The sequence below is a fragment of the Ranitomeya variabilis genome, chromosome 2, assembly GCF_051348905.1.
Source record: "Ranitomeya variabilis isolate aRanVar5 chromosome 2, aRanVar5.hap1, whole genome shotgun sequence".
Classification (NCBI taxonomy): domain Eukaryota; kingdom Metazoa; phylum Chordata; class Amphibia; order Anura; family Dendrobatidae; genus Ranitomeya; species Ranitomeya variabilis.
In genome coordinates, this window is record NC_135233.1 from 540,861,902 (window position 1) to 540,888,200 (window position 26,299).

A 26,299-nucleotide genomic window follows, 5' to 3' on the forward strand; every position below is an offset into this window, starting at 1 on the left:
TATATTTAAGTAACATTTCCCACATGTCTACTTTACGTCAGCACAATTTTGGAACCCAATTTTTTTTTTTGTTAAGAAGTGATAAGGGTTAAGAGTTGACCAGCGATTTCTCATTTTTACATCATTTTTTTTTAAGGGACCACATCACATTTGAAGTCACTTTGAGGGGTTTATATGATAGAAAATACCCAAAAGTGACACCATTCTAAAAACTGCACCCCTCAAGGTGCTCAAACACACATTCAAGAAGTTTATTAAAACTTCAAGTGCTTCACAGGAATGTTTGGAATGTGTAAACAAAATGAACATTTAACCTTTTTTCAAAAAACAATTACTAAAGATCCAATTTTTTTTTGTTTTCCCAAGGGTAACAGGAGAAATTGGACCCCAAAAGTTATTGTTCAATTTGTCCTGCATACGCTGATACCCTATATGTGGGGGGAACTACTGTTTGGGCGCATGGCAGAGCTCGGAAGGGAAGGAGCGCCGTTTGACTTTTTCAATGCAAAATTGGCTGGAATTAAGATTGCACGCCATGTCGCGTTTGGAGAGCCCCTGTTGTGCCTAAACAGTGAAAACCCCCCACAAGTTACATTATTTTGGAAACTAGACCCCCCAAGGAACTTATCTACATGTGTGGTGAGAACTTTGAACCCCTAAGGGCTTCACAGAAGTTTATAATGTAGAGCCGTAACATTTAAAAATCATATTTTTTCCATAAAAATGATCTTTTCACCCCCAATTTTTATTTTCTCAGGGGTAATAGAAGAAATTGGATCCCAAGAGGTATTTTGCAGTTTACCCGAGTACGCCGATACCCTATATGTGGGGGTAAACCACTGTTTGGGCACATGGCAGCGCTCAGAAGTGCCAGCTTTTAGGGTATGTGCACACGTCCGGATTTCTTGCAGAAATTTCCTGACGAAAACCGGAAATTTTCTGCAAGAAATCCGCATTTTTTTTTGGCGTTATTTTTCGCGTTTTTTTTAGCATTCTGCAAGCGTAATTAGCTTGCAGAATGCTAAAGTTTTCCAAGCGATCTGTAGCATCGCTTGGAAAACTGACTGACAGGTTGGTCACACTTGTCAAACATAGCGTTTGACAAGTGTGACCATCTTTTTACTATAGATGCAGCCTATGCAGCATCTATAGTAAAAGATAGAATGTTTAAAAATAATTAAAAAAATGGTTATACTCACCTGCAGGCGTCCGTTCCTATAGATGCCGTTGTGGTTCAGGACCTACCATGACGTCGCGGTCATGTGAGCGGTCACATGACCGGTCTCGACCAATCACAAGACAGACGTCATCGCAGGTCCTTCACCGCACACCAACTTTAGAAACCGAAGTGGCAGCATGAAGCAGAGAGGCGGGAAGACATCGAAGGTGAGTATAGGACTATTTTTTATTTTAATTCTTTTTTTTTTTTCACCAATTATATGGTGCCCAGTCCGTGGAGGAGAGTCTCCTCTCCTCCACCCTGGGTACCAACCGGACATAATCTGCTTACTTCCCGCATGGTGTGCACAGCCCCGTGCGAGAAGTAAGCAGATCAATGCACTCCTAGGTGTGCGGAATCCCCTGCAATTCCGCATTTTAATGAACATGTTGCTTTTTTTTCCGCAATGCGATTTTTTCGCGGAAAAAAAGGCTACATTTGCACAAAAAATGCGGAATACACTGAAAATAATGGGAGGCATATGTTAGCGTTTTTATCACGTTTTTATAGCGAAAAAACGCGAAAAATACTGAACGTGTGCACATGGCCTTACTGTTGTGGTTTGCAGGTGTCATGACCCAGTGGGAGAGCCCATGAGGCGCCAAAACAGCAGAACCCCCATAAGTGACCCTATTTTATGAATTACACCTGACAATGAATTCATCTAGGGGTGCAGTGATCATATTGACACCATGGGTGTGTCACAGAATTTTATACCATTGGGCAGCCATGCGGAGAGACTCGGGAGGAACGGCGCGCTATTTGCCTATTCAAGTGAATGGGTCTGTGCACATGTCAGTGTGTTTCCATGGACCGTGTGTCTGTGGGCAAAACACGCTGACATGTCCGTTTTTTTATGTCAGCCCGTGCCACAAAACATCCAGCACACGTGCATACACATAACACACATAGAAGTCACCCAGAAGGCAACGGGGAAGAAGCGTTACAGTAAGCGCTGTTCTTCGGTGCTGAACACGGCTCTCATCATTTTCTCCTGCTTAGCGGCCGATCGCTAATGACGTACTACTCCGTCCATGGGAAGTAAAACCCAGGTCGCAATGTATGAGGCATACAGGTAGGACTAGTGTCACATTTCTATCACCTGTATGCCTATATCAATAGGTCATACAAATCCCGGGGGAGACATTCCTTTTAAGTCTCTTCTTTCTTTTGCCTTGTGGTATTTGTTCAGTTTTTGGGTTAATTCTTCCAGATGGCACATGTGGTTCAGAAATTTTGTGCAAAATAACAAATGCTCTTAATCTTTGTGAATTTTTTTTTTTTTTATGGAAGAAGTCACGTTCCTCCTAAATATTACAGAATTTGCACAAGTATTTCTATACATAGTATTTACAGTGGGGCAAAAAAGTATTTAGTCAGTCAGCAATAGTGCAAGTTCCACCACTTAAAAAGATGAGAGGCGTCTGTAATTTACATCATAGGTAGACCTCAACTATGGGAGACAAACTGAGAAAAAAAAATCCAGAAAATCACATTGTCTGTTTTTTTTATCATTTTATATGCATATTATGGTGGAAAATAAGTATTTGGTCAGAAACAAAATTACAAGATTTCTGGCTCTCACAGACCTGTAACTTCTTCTTTAAGAGTCTCCTCTTTCCTCCACTCATTACCTGTAGTAATGGCACCTGTTTAAACTTGTTATCAGTATAAAAAGACACCAGTGCACACCCTCAAACAGTCTGACTCCAAACTCCACTATGGTGAAGACCAAAGAGCTGTCAAAGGACACCAGAAACAAAATTGTAGCCCTGCACCAGGCTGGGAAGACTGAATCTGCAATAGCCAACCAGCTTGGAGTGAAGAAATCAACAGTGGGAGCAATAATTAGAAAATGGAAGACATACAAGACCACTGATAATCTCCCTCGATCTGGGGCTCCACGCAAAATCCCACCCCGTGGGGTCAGAATGATCACAAGAACGGTGATCAAAAATCCCAGAACCACGCGGGGGGACCTAGTGAATGAACTGCAGAGAGCTGGGACCAATGTAACAAGGCCTACCATAAGTAACACACTACGCCACCATGGACTCAGATCCTGCAGTGCCAGACGTGTCCCACTGCTTAAGCCAGTACATGTCCGGGCCCGTCTGAAGTTTGCTAGAGAGCATTTGGATGATCCAGAGTAGTTTTGGTAGAATGTCCTATGGTCTGATGAAACCAAACTGGAACTGTTTGGTAGAAACACAACTTGTCGTGTTTGGAGGAAAAAGAATACTGAGTTGCATCCATCAAACACCATACCTACTGTAAAGCATGGTGGTGGAAACATCATGCTTTGGGGCTGTTTCTCTGCAAAGGGGCCAGGATGACTGATCCGAGTACATGAAAGAATGAATGGGGCCATGTATCGTGAGATTTTGAGTGCAAACCTCCTTCCATCAGCAAGGGCATTGAAGATGAAACGTGGCTGGGTCTTTCAACATGACAATGATCCAAAGCACACCGCTAGGGCAACGAAGGAGTGGCTTCGTAAGAAGCATTTCAAGGTCCTGGAGTGGCCTAGCAAGTCTCCAGATCTCAACCCTATAGAAAACCTTTGGAGGGAGTTGAAAGTCCGTGTTGCCAAGCGAAAAGCCAAAAACATCACTGCTCTAGAGGAGATCTGCATGGAGGAATGGGCCAACATACCAACAACAGTGTGTGGCAACCTTGTGAAGACTTACAGAAAACGTTTGACCTCTGTCATTGCCAACAAAGGATATATTACAAAGTATTGAGATGAAATTTTGTTTCTGACCAAATACTTATTTTCCACCAAAATATGCAAATAAAATGATAAAAAAACAGACAATGTGATTTTCAGGATTTTTTTTTCTCAGTTTGTCTCCCATAGTTGAGGTCTACCTATGATGTAAATTACAGACGCCTCTCATCTTTTTAAGTGGTGGAACTTGCACTATTGCTGACTGACTAAATACTTTTTTGCCCCACTGTATGTATATACATAAAATAACTCCAGGAAGGAATGAGTACTTTTAAGGAAAATTGTGTGACTTTTTAAAAATAATGAACACGCAAAAAACATCTGGAAACCCAAACAACAATGAGGAACATAGAAAAAGCAGATGAGCACATAAGTTGACTTTAAAAAAATCGTAAAAATTAAAAGAATAAGGTACAAATAATAAATGTCAGAATCTGAAAAAAATGCAAATCTATATATATATAATTGTCTAAGGTCCACTTCCGTCTGTCTGTAACGGAAATCCCGCGTTGCTGATGGGTCGCGGCCGGCTGGGCGCGACCAATCAGCGACAGGCACAGTCCGGCCGCGAATTGGCCCCTCCCTACTCCCCTGGAGTCAGTGCCCCCTCTATACTCCCCTCCAGTCAGCGCCAACAGTGTTTTAGCAGTCCGTTAAACGGACTACGTTACACCGCGGCATAACGCAGTCCGTTATCGCTGCCATTAACCCTATAAGTGTGACCAACTTTTTACTATTGATGCTGCCTATGCAGCATCATAGTAAAAACATGTTAAAAATAATAAAAAAATTCATTATATTCTCACCTTCCGATGTCCGCGGCAGCCTTTCCCGCTCCTCGTGATGCTCCGGTCCCAAGAATGCATTGTGGCAATGACCCCAGATGACGTAGCAGTCTCGCGAGACGGCAACATCATCACGGGTTATTGCCGCAAAGCATTACGGGGAACGGAGCGTCACGAGGAGCATAGCTAAAGGCCTGGATTCGGGGGCTGCTGGAAGATGAGTATATAACTATTTTTTATTTTAATACTTTTTTTTTTTAAAACAGGGATATTGGTGCCCACATTGCTATATACTGCGTGGGCTGTGTTATATACTACGTCGCTGTGCTATATATTATGTGGGCTGTGCAATATACTACGTGGCTGTTATATACTGCGTGGGCTGTGCTATATAATACGTGGGTTGTGCTATATACTACGTGAGCTGTGAGACTCTTTCGCCCGGGGCCCTCAAAAACCTGGAGCTGGCCCTGGCTTCACTGATTGGTCGCGCCCGGCTGCCCGAATCCTGTGTATTCAATGCATTAGTCTGAAATCTTCATAAATAAACTACATACATATTTCTAGCCACCATCTAGTACAATAATAAATTGGGCCGGAAGTGGAGACCATTTTAGTCATTCTGCCCCATTGTGTCAGTAAGTGCTGGGCTGCAAAGGAAGAAAGCTCTTTCAGGAAAAACCCTTCATCTACTTGCCTTACCAACAAGTATTACATATCTACTATATAATTGTCTAAGGGTCACTTCCGTCTGTCTGTCACGGATATTCATTGGTCGCGGCCTCTGTCGGTCATGGAACCCAAGTCGCTGATTGGTCATGGCAAAACAGCCACGACCAATCAGCGACAGGCACAGTCCGGCGGAAAAATGGCCACTCCTTCCTCCCTGCAGTCAGTGCCCGCTCCATTATCCCCTCCAGTCAGCCCTCACACAGGGTTAATGGCAGCGGTAACGGACCGCGTTATGCCGCGGTGTAATGCACTCCGTTACCACTATTAACCCTGTGTGACCTACTTTTTACTATTCATGCTGCCTATGCAGCATGAATAGTAAAATGATCTAATGTTAAAAATAATAATACAAAAAAATTGTTATATACTCACCGTCCGTCGGCCCCCGGATTGACAACAGGCCTTTCCCGCTCGCGACGCTACGGTAAACGGTCCATGCTGCGATCTCGCGAGACCGCTACGTCATCTCGCGACACCGCAATGTACTCTTGAGACCGGAGCGCACGAGCAGAACGGTAACCGCTTCGCTTGGATCCGGGTGCTCCGGATGGTGAGTATATAACTATTTTTTATTTTATTTTTTTTTTTAACAGGGATATGATGCCCACATTGCTATATACTACGTGGGCTGGGCAATATACTACGTGGGCTGGGCAATATACTGCGTGGGCTGGGCAATATACTGCGTGGGCTGCGCAATGTACTGCGTGGGCTGCGCAATGTACTGCGTGGGCTGCGCAATGTACTGCGTGGGCTGCGCAATGTACTGCGTGGGCTGCGCAATGTACTGCGTGGGCTGCGCAATGTACTGCGTGGGCTGCGCTATACACTACGCATACATATTCTAGATTACCCGATGCGTTACAATCGGGCCACCATCTAGTGTTAAAATAATCTATATATATAATTGTCTAAGGGTTTTTCTGTCTGTCCTGGAAATCCCGCGTCTCTGATTGGTCGAGGCCGCCAGGCCTCGACCAATCAGCGACGGGCACAGCATGGCGACGATGATGTCATAAAGGTTGCCTCAACCAATCAGCGAAGAGCACAGTCTGCCGCGAATTCGCCTCGACCAATCAGCGACGGGCACAGTATCGACGTAGATGTCATAATGGTTGCCATGGCGACGATGTCATAAAGGTTGCCTCGACCAATCAGCGACGGGCACAGTCTGCCGCGAACTCTGGAATCATCATTGTCCATATACTACGGGGACATGCATATTCTAGGGTACACGATGCGTTAGAATCGGGCCACAATATAGTAGATTATATATTTTATTCCAAGAGAACCAGGACACAGATTTTGCCACAAACTAGTGGAGACCTTTCACTGTTTTATTCTGAGAAAAAGCAACAACCCTAATCAGAATTGCAAGCCACAATAAGCATCCTCATACATTTTATTTCAATCTCAATTCAAGAGTTAGTGCTTGAGTTGGGTAGATGGATCCAGACCAGCAGCAAGGCCGGTAGTCTCTGGCAGTGAGACTTGTGAACCTCTCACCATCCAGGATCCCTGGAACAGCTTTAGATTAAACAGGCTGCCACAACGCAGATGACATCACTCCAGCCAGGCAAATCAAGAGCCTTGCGGGGGATCTTGGAAGGTAAGACATTTGTGAGCCTCTCGACAAGCAACTACTCACGTGGCCGAATGACGAGTCCCGCAAATCAATCAGACCAACTCTGGTAAAAGCTGTAAAATCTGTATTCAGTGAAGGCAACGGGTTCTTATAAGATTCAATCAAGATGGGAGGAAGCAGGCACAGACATTCTGCTACAAGCTCCAAGGAAACATTTACAGGTCTCCACAGAACTTCATAAGCACCACCTGCGATCACTACCTCAGTAATGGGAAAGTATTCACTGAAGACAGATATAACCCGCTTTATTTTCACATGTATCACTGATAATCCGATGGTAACTCTTTACACTGAGTGATTTAAAGAGAACAATTAAACCCAATATAGGATCCCAGAGAAATCTAATTAGAATAATATTAATCTATAATAATGTAGTAAGACAAAATATAATAAAATGATACAATAAAAATGCCTTTATTACATATTATCTGGCAAACGGTAGCACTAGTACAATGTGCCCGTACTTGGAAATAACAGCTAGACAGTAATGGTTTAAAAATACATGCATGTTAATATAAAAAATACAAATAGAATTTTGTTTTTATTTCCATTTGGGATCCTACTTTGGGTTTTAATGTTCTCTTTAGTGTTCCGAATGGTTTGCCATTCTATTTTTTAGCAATCACATATTCCTTTGATTATATATATATATATATATATATATATATATATATATATATATATATATATATATATATTTTTTATGTATTTATCCTTAATATTATCTAGCTGGGAAATAGGTTTGCTACGTTTTACACAGTGATTTGCAGAATGCTTTTACTCCTTCTGCTCTTTTATAAGGTCACTGGAGCTTACAGGATCCCTTATTCGGGACTCCATCCCGGGGAGACTGCTTCGCTTACGAGCCGCAGTTTCAATCTTTTGCACCAGTTCAACGTCCCATTTGTGGGTGACAAAACTCACGACGGTTCCCTTGCTCTCACTACCAATGCGGCCCACCCTTCCTGCCCTGTGCAAATAGTCCTCTAAAGTGGGAGGAAAATCGTAATTTACCACAGTGCCCACTCGGAGACTGTCCAGCCCTCGGGAGACAATGTCCGTGCAGACCAACACGTCACCCTGGCCTTTCTGAAAGGCTTCAAAGATACCAGAACGCCGGTCACCTGGCATTTGGCCGTGAAGTCTGGCATGCTTGATGCCATGGTTGTCCAATAAGTAACCCAGCCAGTTGACAGTGCTGGCGTTGTTACAGAAAACCAGCACTGCGGTGTTGGCGCTCTCCTCCGCTCGCTTCTTCAGTAGCTCCATGAGTTCAGACAGTTTCTCTGATCCCTTCAGCTTTTTGAACATCTGTTGGACGTGGGGCATCACGAAATGGAGCCTCTTGCTTTTGATGGTGTCAATGCTGCCTAGATCTGTCACCTTGTTAAGTATCTTGGCCACGCCTTGGGGGAAGGTGGCTCCAATGACTGCCAGCTGGGCTTTCCTATCCAGCCCCTGCAAGTCGCTAGCCCGGGAGGCGATCTGGGTCCTCATGAGAATCCCCTCGATGAGCTCACAGAACGTGTCATCAAACAGCGTGTCCGCCTCGTCCAGGACCACAAAGTGGAGGGCCGACAGCGTCACCAGATCCCGCTTCAGGGCCTTGGTGAGGGCACCGGGCGTAGCCACCAGGATGTCCAGGGCCTCACAGCGGAACGGCTGCTCCATAGCTCTGCGCCCGCTACCTCCTCCCACAAAGCGCACGGTTAAGCCGAGCCGGGCACACAGAGACTTAGCCACCGATGTCACCTGCTGGCCGAGCTCCCGGGACGGCACCAGGATGAGGCTGCGGGGGTCCGGCGAACCCTCACTGTCCGGGCTCAGCAGCCTGTGCACGATGGGCAGCACATACAGCAGGGTCTTCCCGCTGCCGGTCTCCGAGGCGCACAGCATGTTCCGGCCCTGCAGCAGCCCGGGGATGCACTGCCTCTGGATCCAGGTCGGGGCCGTGATGTCCTGGGTCTCCAGGGCAGACACCACCCGGGGGTCTAGGCACAGCGAGCGGAACGTGTCCTCCGGCTCCAGCCGCTGCTCTTGCTGCCGGGTAATGGTGAAATAGTCTCCGCTGGCCAGGCGGTGCTTCCATCCCCGGCTCACTAGGGCCGGCGTCTCCCACCGCCCGCGCGTCTCACCGGAGAACTGATTGAGCTCCCGCCTGCGGGAACTGATGAGCAGCCTGCCGGCACGGGGAGCATGCACCGGGCCCGGCCGCTCCTGCTGCCGCCTCTCCAGGTACTGCTGGGTCCGTCTGGGGAGCTGGATCACCGGGAGATCGCTGGCGGCAAAGCCGCGGAAACAACATCGCAGTGCGGGACTCCACGTGTGAACACAGACCGGAAACATTACTGTTACCTCACGGAGCGCAGACATGGCGTGCACGGGACACAGCGTCCCCGGGTGGTGACGGAGCGGCGCGCCGGAAGTGACGTCAGGCTCCTACGTAAACAGACGGCAGTGACAGGCGCACGTGCAGAGAGAGTTCGGAGCCGCAGAAGGAGAGGTAAGGGGAGGTGCGTTCACCCATTCTCTGCGGTATCGCTGCGGTACCGCACACTACCTGTACACTTGACAGTTTCATTCATGTGTAAGTGATACTTGTCAGCAGCAGAATGCTGGGAAATGGCAACTGCAGCTGCTGAAGAACCTCTTCCTAAAGAAACAGAAGGAAAAGTAAATTGCACGGCACTCGTATACGGCGAAGTGCACGAATAGGGTACCACTCCCAATATTTAGAAAAAGAAATTCGGCACTCTCAGATATCATGCAAAAAACAAAAGTCAGTGTTTTATTATTGATCCACTGTTGACAAAAAATCGTTGACGTTTCGGCCAATACTTAGGCCTTCATCAGAACTCTAATAAATGAACATAAAAAATACACATATCAGTATAATGCACAGAGTATCAAGAAACCATAGCAGTGGGGGGGGGGGGGCGTGGCCTAGCTGTGAAGAGGAACAGTCGCATCTTTGTGGAGCTCCTGCCCAGCGCTGGTTACCCACAGAATTTAATTATCTAAAGATCGTGAAAATAACCCCTTTTGGCGGACAAGGGGGGAGTACCTGATCCTGGAGCAGTTTTTGGAAGATTGGGGGGTCCCATCCCGGCGCGGAGCCCAGGTCTTAAGAGGAGGGAGGGAGTGAGATTGAAGACGCCGCCATCTAAAACAGAACCACGAGCCAACCTGCACCGGACTAAAGAGGACGCAGGGAGGTACGATCTTCCCCCCTTCCTCCGCACCCTCTTTTACTGAGACTGTCCGCACATACATCTCCCTGCCTACCGGTGGAGACGGCCCCTCCGACCTGACACCTCTGGAGGCGCCCCGCATCGTGCCGCACGGCTGTTGCAGCCACCCGGCCCCTGCACCTTACGATGCGTTTTGCGGAACATAGCGATCAGAAACATAACTGATCAGACTCACCCTCCGTGGCGGCGCTCCTTTCCCCCGGCGGCCTGGTGGTTATCCCGGACGCTTCCCTAGCAGCGGTGTGTGGAGCGCTGGAATTTTCCCGCCAGCCCCGGCGCCATCTTGAGTCTGTCGTGCAGTGCGGGGAGATCCTCTACATGCCTGGCTGGGGGTCTGTACCGGTCTGGGATCGCTCACCACCTATAGTTTACAACTGAACCCTGCACGCTGTCTCCCGACCCCCCCACATCCATCTAATTGGGGGCTAAGAGGCTGGAGGAATTGTTTGTGACCAGAGCACACATTACACTTAGTGTGCACTAATACAAAGTACTATATCTGGTGCTTAGACCTCTCCTCACCTACAGCTTATAATTGCATTACACCTCCTGCTGCCCCATACCCTTTTTGTCTATATCCAGCTCCAGCTCAATTAATACAGAACCTCTTTGCTGCGTTGAGAATTGGTCTGTCTTGTAGACTAACTCTTTCCACTGCAGACTCAGTGCATCACAATAAAGAAAAGACTTTGGAGGACAGAGGGGGCTGCAGAGAACATAAATGTGCACCTCAATTTGTCTGTAGCCATCTCTCCTTCACAACTCAGCGCTGCATTTGCAATATTTCTGTTTCTTTCACACCAACCTCTGAGCTACGCCTACAGAAGAACAACCGCATTTCAAACAACTTACAGCGCAGTAATTACTAATATAATCTCCAGACTTCAGTCTCCCTGTGTCACTGATATCCTCCTGGGATTCATAAATACAAAGGAAGTCCTCTGAAAGACAGACACCTAGTGACATCTAGTGCCCAATTTCAGAACTGGTGATACATTTTATAATACACAAAAAAAGACTCAACTGGCCACAGAACGTCCCCACTGATACAATAGCGACACCTAGTGTCCATGTTGAGCTCTAATCCTGTGCACATTATGAGGATTATCTAAAAAATCCTTTTCTTAGAGGCGCATGTGCGGTCTTCAGCGGTGACAGTCATGTCTTGCTGATTTCCGCTACCCGACCTACCTATTTAGGCCCTAATCAGCATCTGAATCACGCCAAACGCACCACAACTGGACTCACTACACTCTCAGGAGACCCTCCTTCTGGCGATGCCTAAGAAGGGAGGCGCAGCACAAACACCGGGCCTTAATATTGTAGACCTTTTTCAGAGTGGCAGCGTTTCCAAGACGACTACTACGACTTTTCTCCCCTTGGCCTCTACGGGGAGCACAGGAGATACAATGGATCAAGATGAAGCCAGTCCCCACATAGAGACAACGATCTCCACGGCAACTCTTACCAAGTCCTTGCAAGAGACTTTCCGATCTGAGCTTTCCTCAGCTATGCAGAAGATCTCCTCCCAGATACAGGACATTATGCAGCGTACGGTGGCTCTAGAAGAAAAGATGGATGCCACTTCAGATGCCTTAGAAGAAGATCGCGAAACCCTCAAACTACATGCAGAACGTGTCGCAGAACTAGAACTCCGATGCGAAGACTATGAGAACAGATCACGTCGGGGTAATCTGCGGATCAGGGGACTCCCCGAAAATATTGTAGCTCTCAAAGACACTGCTACTGCCCTTTTCACCGCACTACTCCCTGACACAGACCAGTCCATGCTGCATATCACCAGAATCCATAGATCCCTGGGCAGGCCGCGCAACAACGATATGCCCAGGGATGTGATCCTAAAACTACATTATGAGGAGGCACGAGATCTAATCCTGAATGCTGCACGTGACAATCCAGATCTACCGGGACTGCCATCTTCGGTACATATCTATGCGGATATCGCGTCAACCACCCTCGCCAGGAGGAGATGCCTCAAACCAGTAACATCAGCCTTGCAGACGGCACAGATTAAATACAGATGGAACTTCCCCTTCGCCCTCATCTTTACATACAACTCCCAACTGTACACCTGCCGTACACTAGAAGAAGGGAAACAAGCCATGCTTAAAGCTGGGATCCCGATCTCACTAGAGCCTTCAGCCATGCCGCAGAGAAAGCCAAGACCACCAAGAGAATGGCAAAACACTCCCAGAACAAGGGGCCAAAACGCACGGGTCGTCTGATATGTCCAAATTACAAGATCATCCACCTTGATTTCCGTGGGGCGGATCGAGCTGATACTGTTCATCCTGATTGCTCCCGGAGTTGGAGGGAAGGGATTGATGGCTCTTTGCTGCCTCTCCTCTTAGCCCTCCAGAATTAGTAAATGTATGCTGAATATTTGTATAGATATTCTATTCTGTCTTTACATGCAAGTGGTCCATCAGATTACTACATTCCTAATTGACCCTATTCCTCCCCTACCTACCTCACTCTGATTCCCCCCTTCCTCCCCCCTTCTTCCCAATAATTCCCGTACCACAGTCCTCTCCTTTTCTCCTCCCTCTCCCCCCCTTACTCCCCCCTTTTTTTTTTTTTTTTTCCCTTTCCCCTTTCCCCCCACTTCTCCTTACCCCTTCTTACCCCACTCCCCTCACCTCCCCCCCCTTCCTCCCATCTCCCTCCCCTCCTTCCTCTCCTCCCGTCCTCCTTTCCCTTTCCCCCCTCCCTTCCCTCCTTCCCCTTTCTTTCCTCCCCTCTCTCCCCCATCTCTCTCCTCCTCCCCCCCCCTTTTTTTTTTTTTTCCCCTCCTCTCCTGCTTCTTCTTTTCCCTCTCCCCTTTATACCTATCTCTCTACCAAGGGCCTAAATGTCGGGTTTATAACATGCTGCTTAAACTTGGCGACACCTGGTACTCCAATTAATATGGTAAACCAGATCGCCATATTTTCCGGATATGATATCCGTTTGTTATTATTAATTGTTATGTTTGTCTTTGTCTCCCCCCAGTCTGTTCCCTTCCTATTGTTTCCCCACAGAGATCATCACTGCACTTATCGACTAACTCATCATCTATTAATCCGAGACACGGTTCTTGTTCCCGCTCAAGCCTCCACACTCTTCAGCGGTAAATATTTACTGAAAAATGTGTAATGTTATTTCTCATAATGTCCGAGGATTTAACTCGCCTATTAAACGTAAGAAAGCCTTCCTTGACTACTCAAAACATGCACCAGACATTATTTGTCTCCAGGAGACCCATTTTTCCACCTCCTCCCACCCTAAGCACTTTGATGCCAAGTATTCACAACACTATATGTCAAACTGGGATAAAAAAAACGAGGTGTCGCCACATTCATTAGGAATAACTTCCCATTTCAGCTCATTAGCGCACATTCGGACTCAGAGGGCAGATTCCTCATTACTCTTGGAACATCACGAAACCAGACAATTTGCATTGTTAATAGCTATTTGCCCGCAACATCCCAGAGATCGGTCTTTCAACTAATTATATCAAAACTAGCTACTCTTACGTATGACCACCTTATCTGGTGCGGCGACTTCAACTTTATCATTAATCCTAAATTAGATAGCAGCGCTCAGAAGCGATCGGATTTAACAAAAGCTGACAAAAAGAAAATACAACACCTAATGAAAGACAACTGCCTGGTCGATGTATGGAGGGAACTAAATGGTCCTATAAAGGGTTACACATACTTCTCACCTGCACACCAGTCATATTCTCGAATAGACCTACACCTAACTACTGCAAGAACAATCCCATCTGTCCTATTCTCTCGTCATATTCCATCATCGTGGTCTGACCATGATGTTGTCCTATCAACATTTAAATTCAATGTCACCACTTCTAAATTATTCAAATGGAGACTGAACGAATCCTTACTTACTGACCCTGCTACACTCTCTAAAGTTAAAGAGGAGTTGGGACTGTACTTCCAGACCAATTCCACTGACGACATTTCCCCTGGACTAGTATGGATGGCGCATAAATAATTTATTACTGGCTCCCTAATTAAAATTGCGTCAAATAAAAAGAAACAAAGATCTGAACTACAAACATGCTTAGAGACTAAACTTGTGAAACTTGAACTCACTAACCAGGCCACCACTTCCCTCTTTCTGATTAAACAAATCAGAGACACTAAGCTACAATTAGACACCATTCTTACAAACAAAAGAGAGAGCGCTAACTTGGACGAAGTCAACTTTTTATAAATATGCAAATAAACCTTCTGGCATGTTGGCACGTAGGCTCAGATGCAAAGAATCCTTAAATAATGTCACCTCCATCAAAGACAGAATCTCCGCACACCCGGATATAGTATACGAAACATTCCGAGACTACTATCAGAAACTATATACTTCCCCACAGATATCTTCACCGCAATCCTTATCCTCCTTCCTAGATGAATTGAAATTACCTAAAATCCCCAACTCCTCGATAGACCAACTGCATACACCAATATCTGAGGACGAAATTTCTACAGTAATTAAAAACCTAAAAAAAAACAAAGCCCCCGGACCTGACGGCCTCACGGCACTATACTACAAGAAACTTACAAACATCCTCTCACCGCACATTAAAAATTACTGTAATGCTTTACTAAATGGCTCCCAGATGCCCCCTGAATTCTATTTCGCCCATGTGACCGTAATAAAGAAAGACCATCTCCTTCCCAAGAATTATAGACCTATATCGTTGCTAAATGTTGACCTCAAACTCTTTACATCCATCATTACCACTAGGCTCAACAAATTTTTACCTACCCTTATTCACCGAGACCAAGTGGGGTTCATACCTAATAGACAAGGTCCCGACAATATTAGAAGGAATTTAAATATTACACATTCAGCAAACTACCATAAACAACCCCTACTACTACTAGCTTTGGACATAGAAAAAGCTTTCGACTCGATCTCATGGCCCTACCTATTTGAGGTCCTAACCAGATTTGGCATCCCTCGCACCCTTGTTTCATGCCTTCAACTATTGTACGACAGTCCAACAGCCTACCTAAAACTCCCGTCAACTAAACCTACTCCTATCAACATACAAAGAGGGACGAGACAGGGCTGCCCACTTTCTCCAGCCCTATTTGCCATGGCCATGGAACCATTGGCTGAGGCAAAAAGGCTTAACCCGAACATACTTGGACCTGTGGGGCTTGACGCACAATATAAAGCAAGCTTATTTGCGGATGATTTACTACTGACTCTATCCAGCCCACTCACCACTCTCCCAAATTTATTTTCAGTCCTACGTAGATTTGAATCGATCTCAGGACTCAGAATTAATGTTGACAAATCCGAAGCTCTATTTCTTAACACCACTAAGGACATGCAAACAAATATTATCTCCCAGTTCAAATTTACAAAAAATGAACATTATATAACTTATGTCGGAGTCAACCTCACCTCTCATAAGTCGACCCTATTTAAGTGGAATTATTTCCCATTAATAAAAAATCTCCGAGCTGACTTAACTAGATGGTCTGCCATGAAGCTGACCTGGTTGGGCAGGTTACATGCAATTAAAATGGTCTCTTTGCCTAGATTTCTGTACTTATTCCGCTCTCTCCCCATACCGTTGCCCCATGAGACCCTACGCGAAGTTCACTCCATGATTTCAAAATTTATTTGGCAGGGGAAAAAACCTAGAATCCGTCAAAAAACTATGTTCAAACATAGAAGACTGGGGGGGTTTTCCATGCCTAACTTCACACTGTATTACAAATCGGCTCAGTTAGCCCAATTGACTAATGCCTGTGCTGCCGATCGTGCACCGAGATGGGTTGACCTGGAATCGTCCCTTTTACTTCCGTTTTCCTTGTCGGGCCTTATGTGGTCCACACAAAAATTACCAAAAGGTCTACACATCACAGCACCTTTCACAGCACATTCCCTGATCCTCTGGAGAAAGGAAAGATTTAAATTTGAACTCTAATCCGAGTCTGCCCCACTGACTCCCCTCTTCTGCAACCCCATGTTCCCACCAGGACTTGACCCACGTTCTTTTGCATGGTGGAAAGTTAACGGAATTACTACTCTAAAGCACCTCTGCTCACCCTTTAATATGATATTATCTAGACAAGAATTCCTCCATAAATACAATCCACCCATTAGCGAAACTTTTCGTATCTATCAGGTTTTCCATTTCGCGGAACAGATTCTGCGGCGGAAAATCCCTTTTCGCGCGACTGGCTTTGAACAGAGATGCATGGGTGACCCACTGGGAAGGGGAACTATTTCTCTGCTATACGGATCCCTCAATGCGGCACATGGAGTTGACAAATTACATTACATGAAACAGTGGGAGGAAGATCTGGGTATCCAATTAACTTTGGGAAATTGGAGACGATGCTGTGACACAGTTTCCAGGGGTAGTCATCAAGCCTCCCTGGCAGAGACATCCATTAAGGTCTTACACAGAACATACCAAGTTCCAAGTAAACTCCACGCTATATACCCCAACATTTCAGATAAATGCTTTAGAGCAGTGTTTTTCAACCAGTGTGCCGCGGCACACTAGTGTGCCGCGACACATGATCGGGTGTGCCGCGGGGAACGGGAGTCAGCTGTTCTCTGTGCCGACTGTCAAGCTGACAGCCGGCACAGAGAAGCTGCAGCGCGCCGGCTCCCGGAGATCAATTGTACTCGCAGACATCTACCAGCTGCGAGTACAATTGAGGCTCTGACTGCCGGGTCAGAGCGACGCCAGCAGCGTGATCAAGTCATGTGATCACGCTGCTGACGTCACTATCCGGCGCGCAGGAGAAAGAAGAGACTTGGTGGTAAGTGCTCCTGTGCTGTGGAGCTGAAGACACCGAAGATTCAGCGTGGGGTGGGTTTATGGGGAGTATGTGGGGGGATTTATTCAGTGTGTGGGGGGATTTATTCAGTGTGTGTGGGGGATTTATTCAGTGTGTACGTGGGGGGGGGGGCTGGAATTTATTTAGCATGTGTGGGGCAGGGTGCATTTATTCTGTGGAAGGGGATGGATTTATTCTATCGGAAGGGCAGTGGATATATTCTGTGGGGGTGAGTGGGGAGATGGGGGTGGACACAGTAGCGAGGGGAAAAATGTGTGCTGACAGTACTGGGAGCAACGGTGATGGGATGTGTGAGGACAGTATGGGGAGTCGGGGGAATGTGTGAGGGGGGAATGTGTGAGGAGGAAATATGGAGAGAGCAAAGGGGTATGTTAGCAGGGGGGGGATGTACAGGAGAAGGCTATTAGAAATGTGTGCAGACAGTATGGGGGGATGAAAGTGTGAGTGGACACATAATAGATACTGAGTAGTGTGAGGGTAACAGCCAGGAGGAGACAGTATGCCAAGTAGGAGGAGTGTAATGAAGGGGCACAGTAGAGAGACTGGGCTCTCTATGAGGGACACCGTATGAGAAGGCAGTGTGAAGTATGGAAAAGAGAGAGAGGGTAGTGTGGATGGCATGTACCATAAGAGGGACAGTGAGGGTCATATTATGTGCTGGGAATAAAGTGAGGGGCAATTATTTACTCAGAGGCTCAGCCTAGGGCAGATATTGTTATTCCGGAGCATTATAATAACACTGCTATCTTTAAGGGTGTTGTGTCGGGATGTGCTGCAGAAGACAGGAGAAGATGGAATTCTGCAGAAACGAGCTCTGCCGGTGGATGAGAAGAGTCATCATGGCATCTGGACAAGGTGAAGATGAAAAGAAAGAGGCGACTCCACAAACAACGTCATCTATCAGGTACCTGGATGTAAATGTGTTTTTTTTGTGATACTAATTCTCATTTTTATTTGTTAGGAACATTAAAGGGGATGTCCAAGGTTGTGATGAGTCTGCAGTCATACTATGTGACTGCAGACTTCTGAATTCTCACAGTGCACACTGCTATCATAATTCTCTGATGTTGGTGATTTACATACATGCGGTCACGTGCTGACTAGACATGTGTGGCCTCATTCAATGAAAATGAATTGACTGAGGCCGGACACGTCTAGTTAGAATGTGACCAGAAGTATCCAAATCACATACTTGTGCTGTCATGACCGTCCACTCTGGCCACCGGCAAGGGAGAATCCTGAAAGTGTGCAGTGCTTGCGCTGTGAGAATTCAAAAGCCTGCAGTCACATAGAATGACTGCAGACTTTCATCTCAAACCTGGACGCACCATTTTGTGCCATTTTGGTTGGTGGTGTGCCTCGGGATTTTTTAAGTATAAAAAATGTGCCGCGGCTCAAAAAAGGTTGAAAATCACTGCTTTAGAGGATGTGGCGCAGTGGGAGATATGAAGCATATTTGGTGGGAATGCCCGATAGCCTCGTCTATGTGGCAGGAAGTAGGATTAATAATTGGAAAAATGTATGGCGGGACAATACAACCTGACCTGGCCACATTCCTCCTGGGAGCCAAATACCCGGGGTTTACTAATAAATTTCACAGGCTGATAGGCCAGCTGCTTATGGCCGCTAAGCTACATATAGCTACCAGCTGGAGGTCGTCGTTTCTCTCTGTCCAGGCAGTTAGAGATAAAATGAATTCAATCCTCTTATATGAACGTATACATGCGACTAGGGAAGATCTGTGGGAGGCCTTCTACCAGATTTGGAAACCGTGGATGGATCTTAACACGAACTTAAATCTTGAACAAACCTTGACTTTATCTATTTGAGACTCTATTGTCCTGTGAGAGATTCTGATAACACTGGGGTTGAGCCGGAGTGGGGTGGGGTGCGGGGAGGTGGGAGGCAGAACTCATAAAACGGAACATAGTACAACCTTGTCTGGTAAATATACTATAGCTTACCACGAAATAAAGTGCAGTATCTCATTTCCCTCCCCACTTTCCCTCTTTTATGTCTCCCCATGTTCTTGTCTTGTTATATTTGTATTTTTGATTTTGAGTTAATATATGTATGGTTTTGCCACATTGTTCAGATTTAAGCTTATTGAACTCCCTTGTAAGGGAAACTGTTGTTCAATTGCTATGTTATTGAAAATAAAATTATTGAAACTAAGAAACCATAGCAGTGGAAAACCATAGGGCAAAAAAAGAAATAAAGAGAGCATAATAGCAGGATAATTGAGGCAAATCATGAAGTACTAACAAAGGCGGATGGTAGGACATCAAACAGATAATATATAATATAAAAAAAGCAAAATATGGCCATACGCCATACAATAATATGGGATTGTGAAAGAATATCAAGCAAAAACAATAAATAAAAAAATAACAAAGGGCGTCTATAGAATAACAGGAAGGAGTCATATCATGATGCATACGTATATCATCACATACATTTGTCTTCAGTGTGCATGGATCGCTTGGACAAGTGTTATCACTAGAAAGAAACATATATACATTAAGTCAGTCTAACAAAACATGAGGGCACATCTAGCACATTGCACGGCAAGTTCATGGAAGTACATTGGGCCCTAAGAGAGGATCTAACTCACCAGATGATGTCGCGTATTGGTGTATGCTGAATAATGGCACCGAACGTGCAGGGGAAGATAGCGACATGTGTATGGCGTCAGGGTGTTTGTTTAAATAGGAATCCTAGCCCTATACCTGATGCATCTGGCGCCATGCGATCGCGAAACCGGAAGTTCTCGATGATGTGACGTCACCGGAAGTGACGCGACGGGACCGTGCAAGGGAGAAAGAACTCCTCCGTGCATAGTATGTTAGATGTAATGGTGCCGACTTACTGTGATTAGAACATGTCACAGGAAATGATGTAATGACTCCTGTATATATTACAAAAGGCTAAGTGAGAAAAAAACAAGGAAGTTTCCCCGGAATTATAAGTAACATGTGTACGCAATTGTGAACCACTACTGAGAAGGGAAATTTGGAGATAAAATACAGAAAGGATATCTCTAATCAATGAAGAGCTGCTGGCTTACCTAGAGGAAAAATAGGAAACGATCTATATATATAATTGTCTAAGGGGTACTTCCGTCTTTCTGTCTGTCCTTCTGTCTGTCTGTCGGCAACTTCCGTCTTGGTTATTCATTCGCTGATTGGTCTCGCCAGCTGCCTGTCATGGCTGCTGCGACCAATCCGCGACGGGCACAGCCCGATTAGTCCTTCCCTACTCCCCTGCATCCCCTGCAGTCACTGCCCGGTGCCTGCTCCATACTCCCCGCAGTCATGGCTCACACAGGGTTAATGCCAGCGGTAACGGACCGCGTTATGCCGCGGGTAACTCACTCCGTTACCGCCGCTATTAACCCTGTGTGACCAAGTTTTTACTATTGAGGCTGCCTATGCAGCTTCAATAGTAAAAACATGTAATGTGAAAAATAATTAAAAACAAAAAACAAATCATTATATACTCACCTTCTGCCGCCTTTCCGACGCTCCGGTGACCGGCCCATGCAAGCGGTAGGTTCCGGTGCTAAGTTTGGTGTGCGACAAGGACCTGCCATGACGTCACGGTCATGTGACCGCGATGTCATCACAGGCCCTGCGCGCCTGCGTGAGCAGGACCTGCCATGCCGTCACGGTCATGTGACCGCGACGTCACCACAGGCCCTGCGCGAAGAAGCTGCGGTACCATGGGACAGGCAGGGACAGCGTCAGGAGTGCCAGGAGCAGGTGAGTATTTCATATTCACCTGTCCGCGTTCCATCCGCCGGGCGCCGCTCCGTCTTCCCGTCCTCTTGCACTGACTGCGCAGGTCAGAGGGCGCGATGACGTATTAGTGTGCGCTCCGCCCTCTGCCTGAACAGTCAGTGTTCCCTCTCCTATCAATTTACAACAATTAGGTATTAAAACCAGGAGTAGCTTTATGCCTCCCAAAAGTGATCATCCCGTAGAAACTTTCATTGAACTTATTGAGAGGAATGTTGAGCTGTTTAAACAACATATTTCTAGAGGCAAATTATACTGCCCCACTAACATGACTAATCTTTAACAACAGGCTTTAGATTCCCTTATTAACCCCTTCACCCCCAAGGGTGGTTTGCACGTTATGGACCGGGCCAATTTTTACAATTCTGACCACTGTTCAGTTATGAGGTTATAACTTTGGAACGCTTCAACGGATCCCGGTGATTCTGACACTGTTTTCTCGTGACATATTGTACTTCATGATAGTGGTAAAATTTCTTTGATATTACCTGCGTTTATTTGTGAAAAAAAGGGAAATTTGGCGAAAATTTTGAAAAATTCGCAATTTTCCAACTTTGAATTTTTATGCAATTAAATCACAGTGATATGTCACACAAAATACTTAATAAGTAACATTTCCCACATGTCTACTTTACATCAGCACAATTTTGGAACCAAAATTTTTTTTTGTTAGGGAGTTATGAGGGTTAAAATTTGACCAGCAATTTCTCATTTTCACAACACCATTTTTTTTTAGGGACCACATCTCATTTGAAGTCATTTTGAGGGGTCTATATGATAGAAAATACCCAAGTGTGACACCATTCTAAAAACTGCACCCCTCAAGGTGCTCAAAACCACATTCAAGAAGTTTATTAACCCTTTAGGTGTTTCACAGGAATTTTTTGAATGTTTTAATAAAAAATGAGCATTTAACTTTTTTTTCACACAGAATTTACTTCAGTTCCAATTTGTTTTATTTTACCAAGGGTAACAGGAGAAAATGGACCCCAAAAGATGTTGTACAATTTGTCCTGAGTACGCCGATACCCCATATGTGGGGGTAAACCACTGTTTGGGCGCATTACAGAGCTCGGAAGCGAAGGAGCGCCGTTTGACTTTTCAATGCAAAATTGTCAGGAATTGAGGTGGGACGCCATGTTGCGTTTGGAGAGCCACTAATGTGCCTAAACATTGAAACCCCCCACAAGTGACACCATTTTGGAAAGTAGACCCCCTAAGGAACTTATCTAGAGGTGTGGTGAGCACTTTGACCCACCAAGTGCTTCACAGAAGTTTATAATGCAGAGCCGTAAAAATAAAACAAACATTTTTTTCCCACAAAAATTATTTTTGAGCCCCCAGTTTTGTATTTTCCCAAGGGTAACAGGAGAAATTGGACCCCAAAAGTTGTTGTCCAATTTGTCTTGAGTACGCTGATACCCCATATGTGGGGGGGAACCACCGTTTGGGCTCATGGGAGGGCTCGGAAGGGAAGGAGCGCCATTTGGAATGCAGACTTAGATGGAATGGTCTGCAGGCGTCACGTTGCGTTTGCAGAGGCCCTAATGTACCTAAACAGTAGAAACCCCCCACAAGTGACACCATTTTGGAAAGTAGACCCCCTAAGCAACTCATCTAGATGTGTTGTGAGAGTTTTGAACCCTCAAGTGTTTCACTACAGTTTATAACGCATAGCCGTGAAAATAATTTAAAAAAAAATTCCCCCCAAAATTATTTTTTAGCCCCCAGTTTTGTATTTTCCCAAGGGTAACAGGAGAAATTGGACCCCAAAAGTTGTTCTCCAATGTGCTCCGAGTACGCTGATACCCCATATATTGGGGTAAACCCCTGTTTGGGTGCACGGGAGATCTCGGAAGGGAAGGAGCACTGTTTTACTTTTTCAACGCAGAATTGGCTGGAATTGAGATCAGACGCCATGTCGCATTTGGAGAGCCCCTGATGTGCCTAAACAGTGGAAACCCCCCAATTATAACTGAAACCCTAATCCAAACACACCCCTAACCCTAATCCCAACGGTTACCCTAACCACACCTCTAACCCAGACACACCCCTAACCCTAATCCCATCCCTATTCCCAACCGTAGATGTAATCCAAACCCTAACTTTAGCCCCAACCCCAACCCTAACTGTAGCCTTAACCCTAACCCTAGCCCCAACCCTAGCCCCAACCCTAACCCTAGCCCCAACCCTAGCCCCAACCCTAGCCCCAACCCTAACCCTAACCCTAGCCCTAACCCTAGCCCTAACCCTAATGGTAAAATGGAAATAAATACATTTTTTTAATTTTTTTTATTTTTCCCTAACTAAGGGGGTGATGAAGGGGGGTTTGATTTACTTTTATAGCGGGTTTTTTAGCTGATTTTTATGATTGGCAGCCGTCACACACTGAAAGTAGCTTTTTATTGCAAAAAATATTTTTTGCGTTACCACATTTTGAGAGCTATAATTTTTCCATATTTGAGTCCACAGAGTCATGTGAGGTCTTGTTTTTTGCGGAACGAGTTGACGTTTTTATTGGTAACATGCTCGGGCACGGGAGATTTTTTGATCGCTTTTTATTCCGATTTTTGTGAGGCAGAATGACCAAAAACCAGCTATTCATGAATTTCTTTTTGGGGAGGCGTTTATACCGTTCCGCGTTTGGTAAAATTGATAAAGCAGTTTTATTCTTAGGGTCAGTACGATTACAGCGATACCTCATTTCTATCATTTTTTTTTATGTTTTGGCGCTTTTATACGATAAAAACTATTTTATAGAAATAATAATTATTTTGGCATCGCTTTATTCTGAGGACTATAACTTTTTTATTTTTTCGCTGATGATGCTATATGGCGGCTCATTTTTTGCGGGACAAGATGACGTTTTCAGCGGTACCATGGTTATTTATATCCGTCTTTTTGATCGTGTGTTATTCTACTTTTTGTTTGGCGGTATGAGAATAAAGCGTTGTTTTTTGCCTCGTTTTTTTTTTTTTTTACGGTGTTCACTGAAGGGGTTAACTAGTGATATAGTTTTATAGGTGGGGTCGTTACGGACGCGGCGATACTAAATATGTGTACTTTTATTGTTTGATTTTTTTTATTTAGATAAAGGAATGTATTTATGGGAATAACATATATATTTTTTTTCTTTAGGAATTTTTTTTTTCTTTTTTTTTTTACACATGTAGGGAATTTTTTTTTAAACTTTTTTACTTTGTCCCAGGGGGGACATTACAGATCGTTGATCTGACAGTGTGCACAGCACTCTGTCAGATCACCGATCTCACTTACAGCCGTGCAGGCTTACAGGCACCTGCACGGCACCCGGAAGTAATCCCTGCAGGACCCGGATGCAGCCCCGTGGCCATTTTGGATCCGGGGCCTGCAGGGATAGGAGGTAGGAGACCCTCGCAGCAACGCGATCACATCGCATTGCTCCGGGGGTCTCAGGGAAGCCCGCAGGGAGCCCCCTCCCTGCGCGATGCTTCCCTGTACCGCCGGCACACCGCTATCATGTTTGATCGCGGTGTGCCGGGGGTTAATGTGCCGGGGTCGGTCCGTGACCGCTCCTGGCACATAGTGCCGGATGTCAGCTGCGATAGGCAGCTGACACCCGGCTGCGATCGGCCGCGCTCCCCCCGTGAGCGCGGCCGATCGTGCTGGACGTACTATTCCGTCCTTGGGAATTAGGGCCCACCCCACATGGACGGAATAGTACGTCCAATGGCAGAAAGGGGTTAAAGATAAGGAACTGGTAGTGAAGCCCGCCGATAAAGGCGGGGCCATAGTGGTCATGGACCAAAAAGACTATTTGGCTGAAATTCATAGGCAATTGGCAGATCGTACCATTTATGAACTCTTTCTCATAACCCTACTTAATCTATTGCTACTAAAATTAATAATATTATTGAACCTTACTTACATAATAACAACATAGACAAGAAAGTGTAAGATTTTTTGGTGAATCAATACACTATAACACCTGTTTTTTATATACTTCCTAAAGTACATAAACGATTAGATAAACCACCAGGACGCCCTATTGTCGCTTCCACCGACTCTATTTTATCTCCATTATCCATACTACTAGAAAAAATACTGACACCTATGGTTAGATTTACCAAATCCTTTATCCTAGATACAGGTGATTTTATCAACATTATCAGGGAAATTGGTCAGGTCCCATGTGACTCTATTTTAGTCACATGGGATGTAAATAGCCTATATACCTCTATAAAACATGAGAAAGGATTAACAGCGGTTCAGGAATTACTTAATGGCTCAGCACTGGATGACAGCACAATCAGGTTTTGTATGGAACTCCTTAATTTGGTACTCCGGGAAAAAATTTTTTATGTTTGGTGATGACTTTTTCTTGCAGAAACAAGGTACAGCAATGGGGTCCAATGTGGCCCCGCCATATGCAAATTGTTTTATGGCTTTTTTTGAAGAACATTTTATATACCCCAACACAAACTTCAAAGATCATGTTATATTGTGGCGTCGATATATCGACGATATTTTTTGCATATGGCGGGGCCCGTTGGATTCCCTCCTTTCCTTTCATACGTACCTCAATCGAATTTGGCCTGAATTACAGTTCACGATACATTATGACCTGGATACAGTAAGTTTTTTTGGATACCAGGATCATCAAAAAGTCTGAGGGTCTTTTGGAAATCGATCTACATGTCAAGGAGACCGATCGGAATAGCCTCCTTTTATTTTCAAGTAGTCACCCGAGAGCAACTAGAGAATCTCTCCCTTTGTCACAATTTAGTAGAGTAACTAGAATTGTATCTAACCCGGTTACTAGAGAAACTAGACTTAATGAGATCCCAAAAAATTTTTCTGACAGAGGTTATCCTAATAGACTTCTCAATAAGATGCGTATACCGCGTGAACAAACGCCTAAAGAATCTCTCGTAGGTATGAGATTACCGTTCATTCACACTTTTCACTCTTTTATGTATCGATTACATAAGAATATCAGAAAACACTGGAATATATTGAAGACGAGTTATCCAAAAATTAATGAATTCCAGGTTCCATTCTTGCCCTGCTTCAGAAGACCTACCAATTTACGAGATAGATTAGTACGGGCTGATGTCGGCCCCATCAAGAAGTTGCCGTTACAAACTTTTCTGGGCACTCCTAAAAGAGGCACTTTTCCATGTCTTTACTGCCCACAATGTGGGAATGTACAAAAAGGTGAAAAAATCTTTCACCCTTATACAGGTGAAGGTATCAAAATTGGAGGTTTCTATACATGCGATTCTTCCTTTGTCGTCTATGCTGTG

General features: G+C 45.2%; 2 protein-coding genes across 3 annotated transcripts in view; one reads left to right on the forward strand and one right to left on the reverse strand.

Annotated features, from left to right (window-relative positions):
• Positions 1–7,814: 7,814 nt before the first annotated feature.
• On the reverse strand, positions 7,815–9,557 carry DDX28 (DEAD-box helicase 28). The gene has a single exon (XM_077288144.1). It carries the CDS (start codon positions 9,483–9,485, stop codon positions 7,890–7,892), a length of 1,596 nt encoding a protein of 531 aa, XP_077144259.1. The 5' UTR covers positions 9,486–9,557; the 3' UTR covers positions 7,815–7,889.
• A 31-nt stretch (positions 9,558–9,588) lies between these two features.
• DUS2 (dihydrouridine synthase 2) overlaps positions 9,589–26,299 on the forward strand; it is a 569,010-nt gene continuing 552,299 nt past the window's right edge. The window contains exons 1-2 of one of the 2 annotated variants that reach the window (XM_077288143.1): positions 9,589–9,615; positions 13,376–13,493. Coding sequence is in view for 1 of the 2 variants with exons in the window: in XM_077288137.1 (XP_077144252.1) it covers positions 13,292–13,493 (202 nt within the window). In the remaining variant the exon portion in view is untranslated. Of the gene's footprint in view, positions 9,616–13,222; positions 13,494–26,299 lie in introns of those variants that run through there. The other variant, XM_077288137.1, reaches the window with a different exon arrangement.